General features: G+C 42.9%; 1 protein-coding gene across 5 annotated transcripts in view; it reads left to right on the top strand.

Annotated features, from left to right (window-relative positions):
- Positions 1–23,926, top strand: part of FAR1 (fatty acyl-CoA reductase 1) — a 626,193-nt gene that overhangs the window by 416,499 nt on the left and 185,768 nt on the right. For 3 of the 5 annotated variants that reach the window (XM_086955916.1, XM_086955914.1, XM_086955912.1), the window contains one exon: positions 7,557–7,728. In XM_086955916.1, coding sequence (XP_086812042.1) covers positions 7,557–7,728 — 172 coding nt within the window. Of the gene's footprint in view, positions 1–7,556; positions 7,729–7,974; positions 8,147–23,926 lie in introns of all 5 variants that reach the window. The other 2 variants (XM_086955913.1, XM_086955915.1) reach the window with 1 other exon arrangement.

Genomic DNA, 23,926 nt, shown 5'->3' with positions numbered 1-23,926 from the left:
TGTCCTGGGTGCCACACCAAGTACCTACTTTCCGACTCGCACAAAGTGTGCAACCTCTGCCTGTCCCCGGAGCACGACAAACAAGACTGCGAAGCATGCAAATCTTTCTGATCTAAGAAGAGGCTCCGTGACCGTCTGGCTTAATGTCACGAAATGCAAAACCACCACAGCTGATCCATTCCTAATCTTTTCGGAGAAGATTTCGAACAAGACGTCTACGATGTGCAAGGAGCAGAGGAAGAAGAGCTCATTTCTGTGGCAGAAGCAGACTCCGAAATGGACCAGGAGATTACGCAGGGTCAGCGTACTGTGAGTACCGATCACCACCCTGCCCCAAGCTCAACCACTGCCCAAGAAAAAGGCCCTGGTCCCTCCTGTGCCTTCTGGCCAAGGTCTGCACTGAGAACACATTTCCATTGCCCCGCCTTCAGGCTCAGCACCAAAACAAATATTAAAGCCTTCCTGCTCGGGATCGAGTTTGCTGCATTCGGGCACCGAGCCAAAACAATCTGCATCGAAACCGAAACATTTTGGCATCAACTTCTTCGGTACCGAAACCATCTCCGAATCCAAATTCTTTGGTGCCTAAAACCTCAGCCCCAGAAATATTGGCACCGAAAGATAAAACGGCTTCCACTCCATCAAAGGAGCCTCGTTTCGATGTCCCGCCTTCAAACCCAGACCCGAAACAAAAACTGATCATCAATCCCAAAACTGGACATTCAAGCAATATTTGAGAATACGGAAAATTAGGAACAGGTTGGATTATGGACTACGACTGATATTAGACAACAGAAATTGTATCTAAACCAAAATTTGGGTACAAAAATATTCGTTCTTTATTAAATCATGATAAGTTTAAAAAGGAGTTACATGTGAAGAACTTTCTACATATATTGCTTACGGTAAATTCCAATTTGTGGATTTTTAAAGTGCATTACAGTAAATGTTTAAAACATGGCTATAGGTTACAGTGTACTACTCGCGTTTCGGCTGTGAGCCTTCATCAGGAAGCCATGACTTTTTCCAGTTACCCTGAAGAAGAATGAAAGGTATCTGGAACAGCTTGAAGGGGAGGAGCGGATGAAGATAGTAAGAGACTTGTACGTGGATTGGAATCTGCCTGGTCCGTTCTTAAGGCTGAGATTTTGATTAGTTCTGCCCATAGGCTGTGTGGCGTTTTCCAATGCTGGTGTCCGGTGAAAAAGTAGATTCGGATAAGGAATGCAGAAAAGGGGGGGGGGGGGAGTTTATCTTTAGTTATATCTGGTGCGCCAAACTCAGAATTTTTCTGTCGATCGATTTCCAAGATAGAAGTAGTGCCCTGGGTTCAAGGTTCGCTACATTGAATTCTGTTCCGACGGTGCACAGGGCAATCCAATAATGAATTCTATGTGGAGTCTCCGGAGTAAGTCCCGGTGCAAAAAAGATGTAGTGGCCTCGGTCCCAGGTCCGCTATAGTGAATTCTTTTCCGACGGTCCCGAGGGTGGTCCAATAACGGGTTCTGTGTGGCGTCAAAAGTGTTATCTGCCTTTCATATCAATCAATCTGTTTAGTTGCCTTTGTTATTTTCACAACCAGATTCAGTGGCAGAGCGGGCTCCACACACTTTAGAAGTTAGACTAGCCTTATTGTATTATATAGAAAGGACAAAACCATCTTGTTAAACTAAACAACTCTTTGGGCTTTTGCTCCACCACACAAAGGCAATCCTATTTCTAAATCTGGTGCTGCTTGGTGGATTGGTACATTTATTCACACATGCTATGCAAAGAGTACTTTCCCAATACCCCCTAGAACGCATTCCACCCGCAAACTAGGAGCTACTATGACTTTCTTAGGAAACAATCCCATAGCTGACATCTATAAAGCTGCAACATGGTCTACACTGCACACATTCACTATGCGATAATGTGTAAATGTGTTGGCGACACAACAAGCTATTTAGGTCAGGCAGTTCTTGCAACACTCTTTCAAACAAAAGCTACAGGTTAGCCACCGCTTTGGGAGAATACTGCTGTATAGTCTATGCAAAGCATGTGATCTACAGCTCACATGCCTCAAACGGAAAATGTTACTTACCCAGTAAGCATCTGTTTTTGGCATGTGGAGCTGTAGATTCACATACCCTCACCCGTCTCCCCAGGTACCTATACCTGTTGCAGTTTCTTACTTGTATACATACGCATGAACACTTTTATTCTACATTTACGAACTCCTTTCTCACCCTCTGTGTGAAAACAATCTAACAATGGAGTTGATGCCCATCCACACTATCACCGAAAGGAGAAGTCCCCTACCTTGGGACTTGAAAGACTTCTTCGAAGAAAAACAACTTGCAAACATCCGGACCCAACACTAGATGGCAAAAGCATGTGAATCTACAGCTCTACATGCCAAGAACAGATGCTTACTGGGTAAGTAACATTTTCCTTCAGAAATAACTGCTCATGCTTTTTCTTAGGATTAGACCTATTTGGGCGTAGCCAAGGTACCTTTACACATTTTTTGGGTCTGTTTCTGGGTAACCTTTCAAAGATGAAGAATCTGTAGAGAATGGTATGCAATAGAAAAAAGTTGCATTAATTTCTTATTGCCCACCTGCCTCTCCTCAAAGTCCTTAAATCTTCTAAAGTTTGCTGTATTAGAATAATTCATGTGGTTCTTCTCACAGATTTAACACTTTATGAATATTGTTCATGCCTTTAATTGGATCGAGAAACTTTCTTAAGCTGTAGCAATCCAGCATGACCATGTGGTGCCAGGTGGCCTCAGTCATGACTCCGCTCACCCAGAATGTGACCTCAGAAATGTTAAGACACCAACTGGTACACTGGCATTAGTTTCTGTTTTTCTGCTCCTGATTGACATGTGTCCAGAGCTCTTCTCAGTGCTTCAGTCAAAACCCTTCAGCTTTCAATAGCCTTTAAGACCGTTGTCTCCTCCTAGGTTTTCCGGGTTTTAACCATGTCACAGATGCCAGAAGATGACCTCTTTAACGGAGCCACATAACATTTGCACATGGTGCATAGATCCCATGCGTGACCACTTCTGCAATGCTCGTTCCTTTATGTACCCAAAGGTCTTCAAGATGGGAGATCGGAAGGGTTTCAATTCTCTTCAGTTTAAATCTCCTCACAGGTAACAATCTTCCACAATAAACATCATGGCAAGGAAAAGTCCTCTTCAAGGATATGGTCCTATTCCCAAAACCATTCTTGTCCGTGCGTTGTTCCACGGTGTGTTGTCAATTGGTTGGCATACACCTACAGACAGGACATGCCTTCCCCCTCTGAATCTCCTTAAGAGCAAGTCCCTACAAAAACAGGCGCATTGGAATTAATGTTGCCACTAGTAAAGCCAAATCTAACATTTTGATACTGCAGAGGATAGCTGCTAAATTTTGTTAAGAGCATCTGCTGTCGTTGAATGAGGCACTCTAGCAGCCTATTCTAGCTGTTGGTGAGAAACCCTTTATAGGACTTGAGTCACATGTAGGGTGCTAGAAGAGATAAGCCTGCACTGTGTGACCCACAATGTTTGTTGTCTGACCCCTCTCTGTAGAGTATAATGGTTCAGGCTTCCTCTTCTAAATTAAGAATGTCTTTCCTATGAGCCCTCAAGACTGAATCTAAGAAACTGGACTCAGTGAGCCTAAAAGTGTTTTCTTCGTGCAGGGGTTGCTTAGTAATTGGGTTAAAATACAGACTTCGAGCCCTCCCCTCTCCAGTCACTGATCTGAATAAAGTAGGCCTCGACAGGCCCTAAGGCTGTGCTCAGGCCAGTCCGACAGGCTTGCGGCTGTATTGCACCAGTAGGGTAGTGCAACATCTCTATTCAGAGCACCCACGCTGCATGGCTGATGTTTACACTGATCCACAATTGTCACACAAGTCTGAGGCTTGTAGAAGTCTCCTACAAGTGTAACTTATCCCTTGCTTCTTATTGTGAGCTGCTGCAGTTTTCTTGAATTGGGGGCAAATAGCCTGCACTATTAGAGACAGGATAAAAACACTCACTGCAAAACAGTGTGGACATCTATCTAAGTTTCTCTATTTGATAGATTAAAAGGTGGCATTTACAGCTAGAATACATGCTTGGATGTCATTGAACACCTAGTCTGCTAAAGAAATTCAGCCAAGGCTTCCCGAGGTCCAACAAGGAGCAATTTTTGAAAAATCGCCTGTGGCTATTGCCCTGCATATCTCATTTACTGGCTCAGAAAATCGACAGCAAATATTTGTCAATTCTGTGGAAAGGACGCTGAGGATTTACTGCACCTGCTCTGCACTTGTGAAGAGCAGCTGGAGGAAAGAAGACAAATGCTCAAAGTTCCAGTCAACCAAAGATGTATCCGCTCACGAAAACAAGTAGTGATGGCCTGCTTAGCTGCTGCTGATCCACAGTTGAACTGTCAACTTGTAAAATTCCTCACATCCGTGCGCTGAAAACTTCCAAAAGATGCAATATGCTGAAATGACTCTAAGCTCTTCTGCTTGGAGCCAGGGCACTCGGCGAGGGACACCAGCGATCACCCTGGTCGAAGTAGCTCTGTCCAGGCCTATGAACTGGATTTTTGCATATGACACTTTATAATCCCCTCCTTTTTGCACATGGGTACTGAACTTAATCCTGCTTCAGCGTAGGAGCCTTCAAGTAAATCTTGCCCAAATCCCAATTCCTGACTTTTTTTGCACATAGGTGTCCCATAATCTCTGCACTTCTTGTACATGGGTCCTAAATCCAAGCCGGGCAAGGGTTTCCTGCTCCTACCTCGTGTACAGCTACTTTTAATTAGATCCCCACTGTCTTTGAGTATCGGCCCTTACACATGGCACCTTTGTATTTGTATTTCCTCTTTGAAATACTGCAAATCATGGTTTATCTCCGCATAACTACCACAATCTATTTTTAAGTACCCCTATTGGATACAGTAAATGAGAAGGTTTATTTTAATATCGGAGAAAGGTTTTATCCTATCAAAAGTGTACTATAGTATTAAGGATGTTTTATTGATGTTTATTGCAATGGTTTAAAGTAACTATGCAAATAAAAATAAACGTAAACACTCACTCCGTAAGGGAGTGCATTTCTCAGTGCATCAAACTTGCGACGTGCCAGAAGCAGGATACTCTATCTATGCACCCTTCTGTTGACGTTTTTCTCACTCCTGGTCGGATGTCACAACGGCTGTGAAAAGGAGTATGTGAGCCAGTCTTTATAAAGAACGTCTCTATAGCTCTTCACAAAACCCATATAGCTTTGAGCAGAACATTAAAGGAAGGTGGAGGTCAGTTTTCCGCGTGAGGAGGTGCACCACCTGCTGTCACAGACCTTACTATGCTAGCTGACCATGCCCCCGTATGTTTAAAATCTACTGGCTTTTGATAATTTCCCGCCCAGCCCTGCCCCCTTCCACAGCAGCTTATATTAATAACGACACTGACATTATACTTTAGGCCTCGCCCATCTTGGGTGCAACTGCAAGGCCTCTCTTGTAGCTTAAGGGGGAGTGAAACTATGCTCCGCACTAGCGCAGTTGCACCACACCTAAAAAAAAGTCTGCCAATGTAGCCAGCCCTTGTGCTGAGCTGCTCATGTGTTTCAACCTTCTCTTCTGAATGGAATTGAATGGTACTTTCATTTAACTCGCATACAACAGCTGACCTCTGGAAGTCTCACTCTTCACTCTCTGACGCTTTATAGGGCCTCTATCAGTATCTCTGGGAGTTGGCAAAATTGACAGCTATCCTTTGTCTAACCACATGAAGAAGCCTGTATCAAATCTGGACAGCAAGTTATTTGGAGTACCAATGCGATGAAGGTTTTGGCTTGCACTTAAGCGATTTAGTTGAAGGATGGGTGTTCACATGGTTGTCTAGAAAAATTTGGAAGTCGTTTAGAAGAGTTTTAACACAGCAAATTATATTTGCATACCTTTGGGATCTTATTGATCACAAGGTTAGTTATCAGAAGAGGAGGACGGTAGTAAAACATGAAGGTCTATATCCAATGCCCTACAACTTGATGTAGTCCCAGTCTACAAACGTGCTACTACTTAAGTTACTTATTGTCTACATTCTTGCCTTTATAAATCTACCGTTCTCCACTCCCTTTTGGGTAGTGTTATATACGAGTATCACATATATATGTGCATACACACACAATGATGGGGCATTGAAAAAGTAACCCGGAACTGACAGGGTGTTAGTTGGCCCCTTGAATGCGCCGATATGGTCACTTCCTGGGTAGTCAAAGTTATGCCTTGGTGTGCTGGAGGGCTGTTGCGCAAAAACTTTCCTGCTCCAAATTAGCAATAGAGGATGCTCATAAAGTGAGGACTCTGCAGGAAGATATGGTATCCACGAGAAACGTAGCTACCGAAGAGAAAGCAACTTCTTGATTTTGCTCTTGCAGCAAGGTGGTGGCATTTCTGCACCACAGGCTTGTTTAACATGACACTATTGCACACCTTGTGACATCAGTGATGCCACCTAGCACCGCAACAGCATGTCAGAACTTCTATGGGGTTCATGGTTTTGGCTGGTGAATTTTAAAGAAATAATGTACAGAGGGAGCACAGGATGGACAGAACCAAAGTTACCAAAGGTTGTAAATTTTTCTATTGGGTGAATTTCCCATAGTGCGCTTAGAATGTTTTACCATTTATTATCAGTTGCTTCCTCTTAATATGACTTTATGGTTTACCTTATGTATCTATAGTGCCAGTAATGTATTTCATTTAGTGTACTCTGCATGTTTTATACTGCAGGAGCTTAAACAATTGCAACGAAACTTTGGTTTTAAAATTGACAAGCTCTTTAAAAATCATATCACATTAAATCCAAAATGTAGTCAACAAAGAAAACAAGAACCGACCTGTAAAATAGTGTCTTGAACATGTAAATAGTTGCAGTAGCATATCCGGTAAATCAGTAAAGTTGTTCTAGAAGATAAATGACTTTGAAGAGTAGATATTTATGGACCTTTATTACTTATTTGTGGTCTTGCTTGTATAACGTCTCTTATCCGTGTTTAAATTGAAAATATTCAGATTAAAAGAGTAAACTACATTTGTAATATCTAGTCTATAGCCAAGATTCTTAGTCTTCGTTTAAAAATATAGAAAGTTTTTCTAATCTTTAACTTTCAGACATTGCAGATTTTTTATATTGCATTTTTGGCCTAGTTCTCTCTTCAAAATGTAACTGTGAGAAGAATCTGAAAGAGGAACAGAAAGACAGATGCTATTGTCAGTGACGTACAATATAAAACAAGACTACTGCAAAAGTAGAGCTGAGACTATCAAATGCCGAAGTGGTGGCACCTCTTTAAAACCAATGAATTGGTCGCTTATAGTTAATTTTATTGCCAGGGTTGTTAATTACAGGTATCCGTGCATGATTTTTTTGTGCAATTACATTTCCACAGTTTAATCACCATTTTTTTTAAACATTTTTTTGATGAAGCAGTGTATTTTGTTTAAACTATGATTGTCATACACATTTATTACATGGTGATTATCAAAGCTGTTTGCACCACTTTTCTTTCTCAGAATACCATGTAATTTCAACTTTCAAGAGGAACCCTCTCGAACAGGCCTTCAGACGGCCCAATGTAAATCTTACATCCAATCACCTTTTATATCACTATTGGATTGCTGTAAGCCATAAGGCGCCAGCATTCCTGTATGATCTCTACCTCAGGATTACTGGAAGAAGCCCAAGGTAATGGTGACTAGCTCTATCTTTGCTGTTCCTCTGACATTGAAACATGCACATACTTAACAGGAAATGACTATTGAAAACAGTGTTTTGCTGCAATTTAATACTGTTAAATGCAATATTATGTCTTATTGTTGTAAGCCAAGTTATAAGTATTTAGTGTTTATTAGTTATTCAAATACTTAATGTATGTAGGTTTTTTGTTTGCATGCATTACATTAAATGTTTGGCCCTTATTTTTCCCCACAGAAAATTGTGTAAATATGACCTTCAAGATGCATCCTTTAGAGCAGGCACTCAGGCGCCCCAATGTTAATCTTCGTTCCAACCCCCTTTTGCATCATTACTGGACAGCAGTCAGCCATATAGTACCTGCCATGTTGTTTGATGGTTTTCTAAGGTTAACAGGTCAGAAACCCTGGTAAGACAGTTATGGTAAAAAAATTAACCGAAAAGCCAGGTGCTGGTAAATGGTGGAGGCTTGCATGGGAGGCGCAGGCTCAGTGGCATGGGTTTTAGTTTTCTGCTTCTGTCAATATGTAATAACTAGATCTCTGGCATTTATTTTTGCTGAAGTGGGTAGAGCTCCTGCCTGGAGCGAGAGCATAACCTTCAACATGACAATATTTTGAAGCTATTCATAAATATGTCTAATATATAAATATGAGGGCAACAATCTTGCACTCAGCATTCATTCATCAATGTCCTGTTCCCACACTGGTAAGGACATTGAGAAACCTTATCAATGGATAACATTGAAATAAACTAAATTAATGTCCCACTTAATGTCAGTTTTCAGAACAATAGCATATCGAAAGAAGCAGTACTACCCCATTGCAGTAACAACATGCCAGCTGCCTAACTCTGTTCCTTGCAGCTTTGGCCTCCTTTCTGCTTTTTTCGCTGTATAATCATTGATATAGGTATTTGTATGATTTAGGATTCGCTCCTTATTTAGAACAGCTCAGCGCCTCTGTTTTTCATGCGCTTTTGCTTCCTTTCTATTTTTGGGTCCTCATGTTAGACCCGGGTTAAGTATGTGTATATTGCAACATTTAATGAAAAAAGTATTTGTTACTTATGAAATCTTAATTTGTTATCGTTTTTCTCCTAAATTCTACTGCTTTTGTAATTTTCGTGTGGGTGTAAAATGATTTCAAGTTCAAGGTTCCTTAACTGAAAAACATAGCTGTACATCTGCTTAGTATTTATGTAGCATCGTTTGAGTCTGTTTACAAAATGGATGGGAATTTTGAAATGTTTTTGGTAACTATAATTGATTTTCTTTCTCACGGAGCAAAGATAATGAAATACCACTCTCAATGCACGAAGAACTGTCACCAAGTGGTAGTTATTAGCTCAAGGCTTACCTTTAAGTAGCCATGTTAGGCTTCCGAACTGAGAGCAAGAAGTCGCCTAAGAAGACTTTAAAGAATATATATAGGCCATGGCATTCTCTCCACAGATTCCCAGACCTTTATTTACAAAGTACATATCGCTCTGTCTGACCTTGAAACTTTACTATAGGACACACAGTGACCCAACAGCTATCATTTGCTTAGCTTGCTTGTTCAGTGATCTCAACATCTGAAAAACTGAAATACCCTTTAGCATTTGTCATGTTATTGCTGGGCTTTTCAGATATGTTTTCTTTAAATTAGTTACCGATATGCTATTTCGTCATCAACATTAACGGACTGCATTTTGTTGTTCTGTATACATGTAATTTCCTATTGCATAACCTGTACTGTTTAGCTTCTGCTGCACCTCCAGGTTTTGCCTCCTTTGTTCTATCACCGTGTCTCACACGTAATATCACTTTATCTTATACTTTGGAGTATACAAAAAGTGATGGATGGAATGCTTGAATTAATCTCAGCCACCGATAATTACTTGGGCCACAGTATTTTTTTTGTACACCATGCCCCCTCAGTTTGGATCCAGCGATATTCAAATCAGTCTTGGCCCTGCTCCAAAGGGAACAGTCAGGCCTGAACTGCCAGGTGGCATGGTGTACAAAATAACAATGGACAGGGAATCTGCCTAAAGTAATTATCAGTGGTTGAGGTTAATTCAAGCATTCCACCCATCAACTTTTGTATACTTTGAGTTGGCATGCAATTTTGCATCTCAATTTTAATTTGATTGTGAACTGAGTGGATTTGAAATGTGTATACTTGGGGACTACTCGAACACTATTAACAGCTACTACCACACCCCAAATCACATTCCTTTGGGCATACCTGACAGGTCTGAGACAGAGTGCTGAAAATTAGCCTCGGAGTCTAGCAGGCAATTCATACCAAGCCAAAGTGAAAATACCAATTAGCACTTGTTTTAATCCTATTGTATTAAGCCATGGAGGAACAAACAGTAGGTGCATATTTTTGAATGCATATTTTCTGCAAGCCTTTCCATTTGTATATCACCAAAATATCTGCCAAGATATCTATATTGTTTTAGATTATAGGCAGGTGGATGTAGAGTTTTTTTAATGTTTTCTTCTTTGATGGTTGCATGTTTACTGCAAATTCAGACTGTGTCTGACTGTCATGCCAGGTCGCACTTTCGGGGATCCTGAGCATTAGAGACACCTAATTCAAGGTATTAATGCACCACCTCCAGCCACTTCAATTCTTAGGGTTCAAACGCTCTTGTGAATATTGCATTTTACATCGATGCCACCGACTTAATCCAGATTCTATTACAAGCCAACCTTTACTGAAGTCGAAGAGCGATAGTTCCAGATATAGTCTAAATCGGTTTAGGCAAAAACAATGCCATTTTGTTTAACTAGAAATTATTCTTTTTTTTTTCGTTTGCTTTAATCCCTTTAAGGCCATATTGCTTAAAACCACCCTGACCAAAGGGCCCAAAGCATCATTAACCCCTTCACTGCGGCGGCTATTCCGCCACATTGCTAAGGGGGTGGGGGGGCCGCGCGGCGGTCCCGTGCTCGTGACGGAACCGCTCCGTCACGGCATGCGGGTGAGCTGTGCTTGGGACAGAACGGTTCCGTCACGGCCCCGCCCGCGCTAGAGAACGTTAGCGCAGGCGCGAAATTCGCGCAGGCGCGGCGCGGGGGCCGTGACGAAACCGTTCCGTCACCAGCACAGCCCACCCGAGGCTCGTGACGTAACGGTTCCGTCACGAGCATGGGAGGGGTTAAAACGTGAAGCTGATAATGAACGTTTCAACTTTATTCCATATACCTTTAAAATATTGGACTAGAAATCTTGCAGTTGGTCATCACTCTTCCCATTGAACCATTCTCTCATGGATGATCTTTAAAAACCCTAAAATATGACACTCCATCACTTTCCATTGAAGACCACCTTCTGCGTCACTTTCGGGAAATTCCTGAGGTGAAACTTGATTTTTTTTAATGAGATGTATTAATTCCGCTATTAATCAATTCTCTTATGCTCAATAAACTCACTTGGGTCTTCACAAAACTTTATGAACTACTGTCCTAATTCTGACGACTCTTGTGTTACCTGGCCGGAGTTGCACTACGCGGAGCTACTCTAAGTGAAAAAAAAAAAACACTGTTGCACTACGCGGAGCTCCGCAAGTGGCGGAGTATGGTAGAAAAATGCAGTTTGCAGTGATTGCACAGTGCTGAATGCTTGTCTGCACTTTGAAATCATTGCTAACAGCACCATGCACAGCGCACGCTTACCTTTTCTGCCGCTCGAGTAGATTTTTACTCGAGCGACAGCTTTCGCAACCCGAATGGGCAGTTTCTCAACATGAGTGGTCGCAGGCATACGCAACAATTCCCAATAAGAAACCTGAGCCTCCCGTGTTGAGAAATCTCGCCGGGAGGTTTATTGCCTTGCTTGCCAACTTGATGTTGGTGATCGCAAACGAGGAAAAATCTCGCCGGGGTGTATTTTCCACGCTCGCCAATTTGACATTGGTGAACGCGAGCAAGGAAAAAACCTTGTTCCACTGCACGAAGCGGAGTATTTCGAAACTCCACGAGCTCCGCTTAACGCGGAGTGTGGTAAACTCCGCAAACTCTGCAAGCGGAATTCACCACCCAGGGTTAGGCCATTTTATAGGGAGACGTAGGTGTATAACTGGCACAAATTGGTAAACGGTTACTCTCCTAAGATATGTTAGCCCCACTGTTTTTATTTTCTACAGAGAAAACACTCTCACCAATATTATCAACATTTTCAAATAAAATGGTTACACTTTTATGTTTGCAGGTTCTGAAAACACCTAGTGGATAATTCAGACATGGACACTTATCATGCTTCAGATTACTATTTACATTATGAATCATCAGGCCCGGCTCATACTAATCTTTTCCTGTGGTTTCTTATCTTTATCGGGCCAAGCACATGGCCCCATAAAGATAATAAACCTTTAGTTGCAGAAGGAAAGCAGGCCGAGGCCGTCCAAGTGGGATGGCAGAAAAACATTAAAGTATGTGTCATGGCGAGCGCTTTTTTCCCCGTTACTTTTGTTATAATCGCGGCACCCATGCTTTACTTTTAATGTTCTAAGAAAAGCACGGATGCCGCGATTACACCAAAAGTAAAGAAGTAGAAAAAAAATCTATTTGTTTTACTTTGCTATAATCGCGGCAAAGAGCGGGTGCCGCGATTATACTTTTGGTATAATCACGGGACCCGCCCTTTACTTAGAACATTAAAGGTATATTATACCAAAAGTAAAGAAATATAAACAAACATCTATTTCTTTACTTTGGCTATAATCGCGGCACCAACGCTTTACTTTTAATGTTAAAAGTAAAGCGCGGTTGCCGCGATTATACCAAAAGTAAAGGAATATATGTTTGTTTCTATTTCTTAACTTTTGGTAGAATAGCGTCGGTGCCGCGATGCTTGTTTTTAGTCAGGAGTTGGATTGTTTAAGGATAGCGAAGTTGGAATATTTGACTTCCTACTTTAAAATCAAGGAGTGGAGCGGTTTTTCCTGCACATAACTCACATGTTTGTCAAAAACCGGACCTTATTTTGCTATACATAACATTCTAGTAGTTTGCCTATCAAATGTTGCCCTCATCTGCCGTCCCGCGTAGGTCCTGACATTCAGCGTCCCTGGCTCCGATGTTAATTAAGGGAGCCTTGCTTGTGTCTCCAGGCTTAATTGAATAAAGGCGTTTCGCTTCTATCCGATCCTTGCACTGACTGTCGATGTTTCATTCCTGATGTGCTTCCTTTCTATATCTTGCGGATCTATCGCATTGTGTTCTGATTTTTAAGTCAACAGGACTAAACACACTGGGACTTGCAGATTCATACTTGCGTTCGTGGATCGTGAAACTACATGTCCCAGCATGCAGAGTGCTGTAGACTGGAAAGCAGACTGACCAAGAGCCACTCTAAGGCATTGGCCAGTTAATGGCTATGAGAATGATGCAAATATTTTGTTCAACTCTTATTAAAATGTGCTCAGTTGGTACATGAGTTTTAGGCGAGGGAATACAGGTCATTTTTGAATTTTCCTTTTTTCAGTTCCTAAATAAGCGACGTCTGTGTTACGTAGTCACTTTTGCTAGCTTGATAAGAATGTACGGAAAGATACAGAATGCTTGGTGGTGATGTAGGGAGGAATCTGGTAAAGAGTTAATGTAGTTGAATAGACAGGACACTTGCGTGACTGGCCTGCTCAGGATTTCCAACTAGTACTAAGTCTTCCTGAGACTTTTAATTACTGTGCTTACGTCTTCCAAACCGGGACTACAACTTTCAGAGTGCATTGGGTTAGCAAATGAATGCCAGGGCCCGCAAGCTAGGTGTGCAGTTGGCAGGCATGGAGGTGGAAGTCTGATATATTCTTCTTTTCAGTCTCATTGAGTCAAGTCAAAAAGTGATGGAACACTTTAAAGCATCTACATCATTATGTAGTATTTTAAGAATATGCCTATTACTCTTAGTATCATAATACCGGATATAGATTTTACATGTAGAAGTCCGCACATACTAGACTCATTGCTGTGTACATGGATTTAAGAGTCATGGGGCACACTGGGATCACCTTTGTGTCACAAAGAGATTAAAATATTACTGTAAAACACATAATTTATTCTAGATAAAATATAAAAAAATGCTTAATTATTGTACACTAAATTGTGCACCAACATTATTGGTAATAAATTACATGCATGTTCACTAAACCAAGAAAAGAGTCAGTACCTAGAGTGCTCCGTAGGTGCCATTGCATGGCTTTCCCTGAGTGATAACCGCAAATACTACTTTAGCAGCAGTATATGTGCATAGCTCTGAGAGATGCGCCATTCGGCTGTCACTGTACACATTCTTTCTGTATTTTTGCTGCCCCTCTATGTGGATACAAACCCACTCTTGCTCATGTGTCTGCGCCCAAGCAGTCTATGGATGGTCACTTAGATGACTATGGAAGGGTAATGCCTTATGGTATAGAACTGGGCAAACTGCAATACCCATTGACCGCTTCAATCCATTGCACCTCCCAGTCCACCTGTGGGGATTGTTGATGCACACCTATAGGAGATGCTTAGAGCACAACACTCTGGTGCTGAATTTGTAAACTTTTTAGCACAGGGCCCAAAGTTTTCCCTACCAGACGTGCCACAATTGCGGCAGAATTCTGGGGTTGTTGAATACCCAAGACTGCTTAGTCTTCTCATGCCGATTTTTCCAGTACTTTTGTCAAACTCCTCCTAGTTCTTTTTAGACCATGCTTTCTTCCTCTATTACTGTTTTCCTATATTTTGTTTTCTCTTCCTTCAGTGGTGTGGAATGTTATAATAAATCTACCTGCCCTTGGGCCACTGCAATTTGTCAGAGAACTACAGATCCTGTAATAAAAAAAAAATCACCTTGTCCCTGCTGGTGCCAAGTAGTGAGGTGACAAATATGGCAGCATTTTCAATACATCAAAGCTTTGATCGCCTCACTGACTATGCAGTAGATCCAGAGATGGAATTCCCTGTGAGTTTGTTCACACTAACTTCCACGTTGAAGGGTATTTAGCAAATCCTCTTTACTCTTCTCCCAAAATAAACAAGCATTGTCATAGTCAATAGGTCTCGCCTTTGGGACCTTATAAGTGTTTAGCAATGCATTGCTTGATGTTGTTGCATAACTAAATACTTATACGGTCCCAAAAGCTAGACCTATTGGCTATGCCAATGCTTGTTGAGTTTGCATTCAAGTTAAATGCAGATGTGAATGTACTGTTTTTGGTGAATGTGATAAGTTCTTTTAATTTTTATTCTGCATTGGACGGGGGTTTCAGCTTTACTTTTTATTAATTTTATGCAAGGGAAATCGGGAGTTTTTGTGTTATTTCCATGGCCGATTTTGTGCATAGGTGGAGTTGTTAGTGTCAGTATATATTTTTTCTTTTAAGGCAAGTTTCAGGTTGTTACACTCACAAGTCATGTTGCAGGTATAAACCACGTGGGAGAACAATCTTTTTTGCTCGAGGGAGGGCATGCTGATGACATTGCTGATGATATGAACCCTAAACGTTTCCTTCCTCTTGCTCCATCAGGTCATTTTGAGTAGAGTGTGTTGTGAAAGCCATCTTTATTTGACTGCTGCCAGCCCCTTATTTCTGTGGCAGACTTGTGCATCAGGTACTGTGAACCCAACAAATGTCACAGCGGCATAGTTGTGGACATAGATAAAGCTCTAAAGATGTGTGAAGATTAGGTTTTAGATCTAGTTGACTCACTAACCAGAGTTTTTGATGTGGCGGGAGAAGGAAAGGGTAAGAAAGTGCCTGTAGATCAGAATCTGTAAAGAAGAATGACCCAACAAGCTTTTTGCCTGGCGTCCAATTTAAATGCAAAAAGAATAGTTGATGGACGGAATGCCAAACAATGTTGAATATCCCCCCACCACCCCCCCAGAGATGTTGGCTTAAATCCATCTGTTCGAGGCATATGAGCTGCACACTGTGCATAGATCACCACCTAGTTGGCCCCGATGTTTGCAGTTTGTTGTTGTCCTGAAAAGTTCTTTGGAAGTCACGTGATAGGTGACTCCTCCTTAGGACCACACTGCGCATGGGCATCGGCTCCATACCCAGATGTTTTTTTTTTCCGCCATCGGGCTCGGATGCGTTTCCTGCACTCCGGTTTGGAACCCATTTTCCTTTGGCGCGCAATCCTCACCCAGTTAGACGGTATTGTTTCAATCGTGCTACACATTGATGCGATTCTCTACCACTTCAAAGACTTAAATTCCAGTCGGCGACGAAGGCCTTCGGGCCTACCTAGGCTTTACTTTCTAGCTCATGCAACGGACGCCATTCAAGAAGTGTCCTCTGTGGGTTGAAGTTTCCCCACACCGACCTAGATGAGGTGTGCAGCATTTACCTTTCACCGGAGCACGAGGCAAAAGACTTCTGCGTGTGCCTCATTCTGCTCCAAGAAAACCATTCGGGACCGATGAGCTCAGAGAACTATGGCTCGCTAGTCTGCTTCGATCCCTGACGACATCTACGAAGAGGGCGTCGACGTGCCAGAACACCAGCACGCCGAAGAGAGTATCGGATCCTCAGATGCCTAAGAATCCGACGTCAAGGACATCACTCCAGCTCAACGGATCGTAAGTAAGACAGTCGACCCACAACCCTTCCTCGACACCCTCAAAAAAGGCTTCGGTCACACCCTCACGTTCGGGCCCGGGTGCACACCGAGACGTTGCTTCACACTGCCCGCCTTCTGGCACGGCAGAGAAGCCCACTAAGCCTGCAGGTGGCTCGGGCTCAAGCCAACCTATTCCCGGTGCCAATCCTATACCGACACCGAAGAAGAAGCCATCTTCCTCTACCACGCGGACCGTTGCTCCGACACCTAAGCACACGGCGCCGAAGACTGGCAGCGGCTCATCGATGCCGAAACCGCACTCTGAGCCGAGTAAAAAACCGCCCAAAGCGCCAGATTCACACGCGTCCGAGCCGAAAAAACACCCAGAACCGAAAAAATAGGTTCCCGTAAAAGACATTTCAAAAGGGCACACTCCTAAGCAAAAAGACCCGACACCAGCTACTGACTCGATGCCGAAAAAACCTACGGAGTCAAACTTCGATGCCGAAGGATTTGCCCTACTCAGAAGAACTTTTTACCCAGGATCCGAATCAGAAAACTCTTGTAAAGGATCCTAAGACCGGACAATTGACTCTCCGCTCCAAGAAGAGACCACTTGAGGCGCCAGCACCTCCTCCCCCTCCAAAGAAGAGACATTGCAACCTCTCCATTAAGGGTCCCTTCTCCACCACCTCCCCATACTGTTCCTCCTGCTATACCTCCACCACCGCATCATTCACCTACACCATCTACTAATCCAGATAATGATGTAGACACAGATTCTGATCACACAGGTGGGGGTCGCACGGCCCAGCAGGGACCAATAGTCCCCCTCAGTCACCTAATCCATGGGATGATTACAACACCCCTGATGTGCCTTACGTCCCACAAGATTATGTATATCCTTCCAGACCTTACGTCCCACAAGATGATGTATATCCTTCCAGACCTTCCCCACCATAGGACACTATAGGTTTTAACCTACTAGTCCAAAGGGCTGCACAATATCATGGGGTGGACTTACACACCGATGAGTTGGAGGACGAGTTCCTATTAGACACTTTTGATTACACACAAAGGTCTACTTCCATTTTGCCATTGCTTAAGGGGGTCATCAAGCACTCAACAGAGGTTTTTAAGGATCCTGTCGGGGCTAGGGTCCTCAATCCTCGCATTGAGAAAAAATATAAAGCTGCCCCAGCAGATCAAGGTTATATTAAAGGCCCAGCACAGTTAGATTCTCTAGTAGTGACTAATGCACGTAAAGGTGCTAATTCCCAGACATCAGGTGAGGCCTCTCCACCAGACTAAGAATCAAAGCTCCTTGACGCCTCTGGCAAGCAAACAGCGGCACAAGCAGCTGTTATCTGGCGCATTGCCAACACCCAAGCATTGCTGGCAAGATATGACAGGACACATTATGATGAACTAGAGTCCATAATGCAGCACCTACCAGACAAATACAAAAACCGGGCTAATGAACTTATACAGGAAGGTAAAAATATTACTAATACTTCCATTCGTTGTGCCCTAGACGCTGCGGATACCGCCTCAAGTACAATCAATACCAGCACCCTACTAAGTAGACATGCCTGGCTACGCGTTTCAGGTTTTAAACCAGAGGTACAAAACTCCATCCTTAATCAGCCATTTGATGAGACACATTTATTTGGCCAAATGTTGACGTGTCTTTAGAAAAAATGAAAAAAAACACCGATAAAAAATCTATGGGAGCCTTGCAGCAGCAAGCTCCCAGACGTTCCTTTCGTCGCTCATCATACAGAGGCAACACAAGAGGCTACTCCTCAGAAAGTCCCTCCACTTCCTACAAAACCCCATGTCAATCCACATTCACAAAGGGCTACCAGAGAGGGGTTTACAGGGGTAACAACAACAAACGCAGAGGCAAAAACAACTCCCGCTCTGCCTCTACCCCTACCCAGTGACTTTCTTCCCCTTCCCCCCAACATTCCACTCCTGTTGGGGGAAGACTTAAACAATTTCTGCCTGCCTGGATCATCATCACATCAGACAGGTGGGTGCGACAAATTATTCAGTCAGGTTACTGTCTAGAACTAACATCTACCCCCCAAAACATACCACCCAAACAGCGTCCAATGTCACAAGAACATCTATCACTGTTAAAGCAAGAAGTAGTATCTCTGCTAGAAAAAAAGTGCAATAGAACCAGTGCCTCTGCACCAACAAAACAAGGGGGTTTACTCTCTATATTTTCTGATTCCAAGAAGGACGGCTCTCTAAGGCCTATTTTAGACATCAGACCGCTAAACATATACATACAGCCAGACCATTTTCACATGGTCACACTCCAAGTCCTTCCCCTTCTGCTGCAAAACGACTTCCTGGCTACTCTAGATCTCAATGACTCATACTTCCACATTCCCATTCACAAGGCTCACAGGAAGTATCTCAGATTTGTAATAGACGGGCAGCACTATCAATTCAAAGTACTTCCATTCGGGGTCACAACAGCACCAAGAGTATTCACCAAGTGATTAGCAGTAGTGCCAGCGCATCTACAAAGACAGCACATCCCTATCTTCCCATACCTCGACGACTGGCTCATAAAAGCCAGCTCCTACAATCAATGCGTGGATCACACTCATGCCACCATCCAACTGCTCCACAACTTGGGGTTCACAATAAACCACACCAAGTCTCATCTACAGCCATCCAAAGTACAACAGGACTTTGGTGCCACAATAAACACCTCAACAGCGCAAGCTTATCCCACTCCAGCAAGGATAACCAGCATGCAAACTCTTCTAACAAAGTTTCAGCTACAACACTCCCTTCCAGCACGAGTGTTGATGCAACTCATAGGGATGATGGCCTCTTGCATCTTCATAGTACCCTGTGCAAGACTTCAAATGCGTCCGCTACAAGAGTGCTCATCACGTCAGTGGAACCAGGCTCAAGGTCACTTAACAGACCTAATGCTGGTAGGCGGTCGGACTCCTCGCTCTCTGCAATGGTGGAACACCAAAAATCTTTCCAAGGGACGACTGTTCCTAGAGCAAGTTCCTCAGATAATCTTGACTGCGGACGCATCGCTCTCCGGCTGGGGAGCCCACTTACTGCAACACACCAACACACCATGCAAGGTAGGTGGAAACCGCAACAAAAATTACTCCATCAATCATCTGGAGTTACTAACAATATTCCTAGCACTAAAAGCTTTCCAGAAGCAAGTAGCAAACAAAGCTTTGTTAGTCCGCACAGACAATATGACAGCAATGTACTACATACAGAAGCAGGGAGGCACACATTCCCTCCAACTCTCTCAACTAGCACAGGACATTTGGAGGTGGGCTATACCTCAAAACATATTCCTCCTAGCCCAGCATGTTCCCGGGAGTACAAAATACTATAGCGGATCTGTTAAGTCTTCAAACACAACAGACCCACGAGTGGGAACTTCATATGCAAGTTCTTCAGCCATTCTTTCAGATGTGGGGACAACCTCAAATAGACCTATTTGCCACCCACGAAAACGCAAAATGCCCAAGCTTCGCCGCCAGAAATCCAGACCCACTGTAATATGGATAAATTGGTCAAACAGATTTGTGTACGCTTTTCCACCTCTACCACTCATGCCGCTAGTAGTACGCAAACTATAGCAGCATTCTCTGACCCTCGTCTGTAGTACTGCACCAAAAACTGCACCTGTCTCCACACCTTTTAACACAGAACCGGGGAGAGATCAGACACCTGGACCCAGCTCAGCTCAACCTTGCGATCTGGCTCCTGAAGTCCTAGAATTTGGATATCTCAACCTTCCTCTAGACTGCATGAATGTCATTAAAGAAGCTAGACGTTCCACCACTAGGGCATGTTACGTAGCCGAGTGGAAACGATTTGTGATATATTGTCACAACAACAATATTGATCCCCTAGATGTGTCTATTCAACACATCATAGGATACTTACTGAATCTCCAAAGATGTAACTAAGCCTAAACGTCTATTAGACTACATGTTGCTGCAATAGCAGCATATCTGTAAAACAGACAACATCTTTCTTTGTTCAGAGTGCCTGCCATTAAAGCCTTTATGGAAGGCCTTAAAAGAATAATTCCTCCCAGAGTACCACCGTCACCTGTGTGGAATTTTAATGTTGTTCTCACACGGTTAATGGAACCTCCCTTCGAACCCTTACAGATGTGAATTACAATTTTTAACATGTAAAGTTGCTTTCCTAGTAGCTATTACTTCTCTGCAGAGATTTAGTGAACTACAAGCACTAACCATTCAAGAACCCTTCTTGCAAATGCATCAATATAAGGTAGTTCAAGGTACTAATCCAAAATTCCTGCCCAAAGTCATTTCTCCATTCCATCTCAATCAATCTGTGGAACTGCCCGTTTTCTTCTCGCAACCAGTCAGTAGCAGAAAGAGCTCTTCACACATTAGATATTAAAAGAGTATTGCTATACTACATAGAAAGGACACAACCTTTTCGTAATACAAAACAACTTTTTGTGTCGTTCTCACCGCCACACAAGGGTAAGTCCATTTCAAAATCTGGGATAGCTAGATGGATTGTCAAATGCATACAGATTTGTTACCACAAAGCTAAACGTACATTATCTGTTACTCCTAAAGCCCACTCTACAAGAAAAATAGGGGCTTCAATGGCATTTTTACTGAACATTCTCCTAGAGGACATCTGCAGAGCAGCAACATGGTCTACACCGCACACATTCACAAAACACTATTGTGTAGATGTGCAAACAAAACAAGCTAACGTGGGCCAGGCTGTTCTCAAAACATTATTCCAAACTACTGTAACAGATGGGGGTGGTCGCCGCTAAGAGTGGGTACTGCAATACAATCTATGCACAGTGTGCAATCTGCAGCTCATATGCCTCGAACGGAAAATGCTACTTATCAGTATGCATCTGTTCTTGGCATGTAGAGCTACAGAGTTGCACACACCCACCCGCCTCCCCGGCTACCCTTGTCTGTTCCAGTATTATCTTAATCAGATACAAATTACATGGGCATCCTTCCTTTTCTTGCAAAGCTCCATCATTTCCTTAATGGCGAAAAACAACCTGGGGATGGAGCCGATGCCCATGCGCAATGTGGTCCAAAGGAGGAGTCACCGATCTCGTGACTTCCAAAGAACTTTTCAGGACAACAACAAACTGCAAACATCCGGGCCCATCACTAGGTGGCGATCATTGCACAGTGCGCAACTATGCAGCTCTACATGCCAAGAACAGATGCATACTGGTAAGTAGCATTTTCCTTTTCTTTTGCTCATCATGCTATTCCAGTCTGGACCCAGCCTTATGCAAATCAGTCCTGACCCTTCCCTTCATGTGAACAGTCGAGCCAGAACTACCAGGCCAGGTCCTTGCTGGACTGGAAATATGCATGCAATACGTGGGTCCGGTGCACACTATACCACTGGATTCAAGCTAGCCTGGCTGATGAGGGATGATACCACAAAACTGGTCCCAGGAGGCTTGTTTTCCTGTCAATGGAGGACCGGGCCTGGGCTGGACTGTTAGAAATATCCTGTATGCAGCTGCACAGCTCATCCAGGGCTGGAAGGATGTCAGACTCCCCACCCCCTCCCTCCCCCCTTTCTTAAATGTCCAAATCTTGCCCCATTTCCAGCCTGGATTATCTACAAGATGAGTTGCCTCAATTTTAAATGCTTCAGTACGTCCGCTTACCCAGTCAAGAACCTAGCCACATCTGGGAGACAATCCCAGTCCTGGAATTTGGATATCACTAGACTGGATCAGCATCCCTATCAACATTTGATCAGCTTGCCTACAAATCAGAAAAAAGAGGAGTACCTTTTAAGAAGCACTACTCCAATCTCGACAGACTTTCCCACTGTAATCTTACCATGGACCGTGCCTCCTTTTCACCACTCAGTTGCTCTCAAGGTAGGTTTGTCCTCTATAAATACCAATAAAAAATGTAAAGTATCCAACTTTTGAAGTAAGTTTTGTATACACAGAATTTGATGGGCAGGTTAGGTCTACAGGATGTATATCTTTCACTCCCAATTCAGCCCAAGACACTAGTTTGTTTTTCAGGAGCAGTGTCTCTGTAGTCTAATCTGAACAGCATTCTAATAATGTCAAAGAACGGGAATTTTTGGGAATAATATTTGCTTGTGACATTAAAGGAGAAGTTAATATTAGGCTTTATTGTCAACAAGTGGAAGTCGGTGTTGGGTCAGCTTAGGTGGGGGAGTTGTTAATTTTTAGGTCCATGTGTTGAAATCAGTTGTGTATCGAAATGATCAGAAGGGAGTTATGGCTTCTGTTGCAAAACGTGTTGAGTTCAGGAGCAAGTAAGGTTGATATGTCGTCTTTGATTCAAGCAATTTTTCTAGGTCCCTTGTATTTGAAGGGTGTTCTCTGGTATCATCTATTGGTGTCCAATGAATAGAGGATTTAGTTTTAGCGAAGGAGATTTTAAATATCTGGTACATTTTTTTTTTTGTACTGCTTCTGACTTGATTTTGTACTCTAGTACCAGCCGGATGGGTTGGGGAGTGCTTGGAAAGGGTACAAAGGAACTGGTTGAAAGTGGTCTCTGAAGGAACAGAGATTTTACATAGCTTGTTGTGAACAGTTAGAAGGAGCTTTAACAGTCCTATCAGTTTTATTGAAGATGGATAATTTGTTGCTGATGCAGTATATAAACCGATTAGGGGGCACAAGTTGAAAGAGATCATCTCGGCAAAGAACTTGGGAATTTGTTTCTGGATCACAGTATTTCTGGACTGAGAAATAATGTGACTGATTGGAATTTCTGTTTTCCTTAGGATTAGAAAAGAGATAATTGAATTTGAGGATTTTCTAGAAGGTAGGGTGATTATGAGTCCTTTTCTCTCAATACATCTGTTTAGAAGAAGGATCATTGTTCAGTTGCCACAGTTTTTCTGTTGAAGAGCAGATCTGAAAGGTCTCACTTTAAACATGTGTTCTGGTATGCTCAGAAGTTTGAGTGAAGGGAAGCATTGTTTTTCTACTATTCGGAAGGTAAATCTGCAGAATGAAAGTTGATGCACTCAGTCAAGTTAGTGCATTTTGGGTGTCAGGTGCTTGGTATGAGAGTCTGCTGTAGATGTTGATGGGGATGCTTCCAGTATATCTAGGTTTCTTGAAGCGTTTGGCTGCTTTTCAGCATGACCATTTTACAGCAGGTCATCATTATCTGTTTTGGAGGATTTCAGGTAACCTAGTTTTCACCCAGTCCTTTACAGATAGGCTTCTGAGTTGGCCAGTCTGTCTTGGGCAAGTTGAACTACCATTCGGTTTGGATAAAAGGAGTTGGCTGATGTTTGGGGGGCGGGGGGGGGAGGGGAGGGTGGATCCCATGCAGTTGATTGTAGTGAAATTTGTGATTTTTTTTTTCTGTAGATTATTTTTTTATTGAAAGCTTTAAGTATAAATAGGCAAAGTTAGATCTATCTGCAATTGCGCTGGTCATGTCTTGGTGTCATGTAGTTCCTATAAACCTATATAGGATCTGCGTGTTTAGACAGCACACACTGTAGGATTGGTGTCAGACTGATTCTAGACACCCCTACTGGGTATGTTAGCCTGTATACCAGCTAGCTCACAGTGCTACTAGAAACCCCTCTTACCAA

The sequence above is a fragment of the Lissotriton vulgaris genome, chromosome 2_1, assembly GCF_964263255.1.
Source record: "Lissotriton vulgaris chromosome 2_1, aLisVul1.2, whole genome shotgun sequence".
Taxonomy (NCBI): Eukaryota; Metazoa; Chordata; class Amphibia; order Caudata; family Salamandridae; genus Lissotriton; species Lissotriton vulgaris.
Note: the sequence above shows the minus strand (reverse complement) of the source record. Positions and strands in the feature narration are given on the sequence as shown.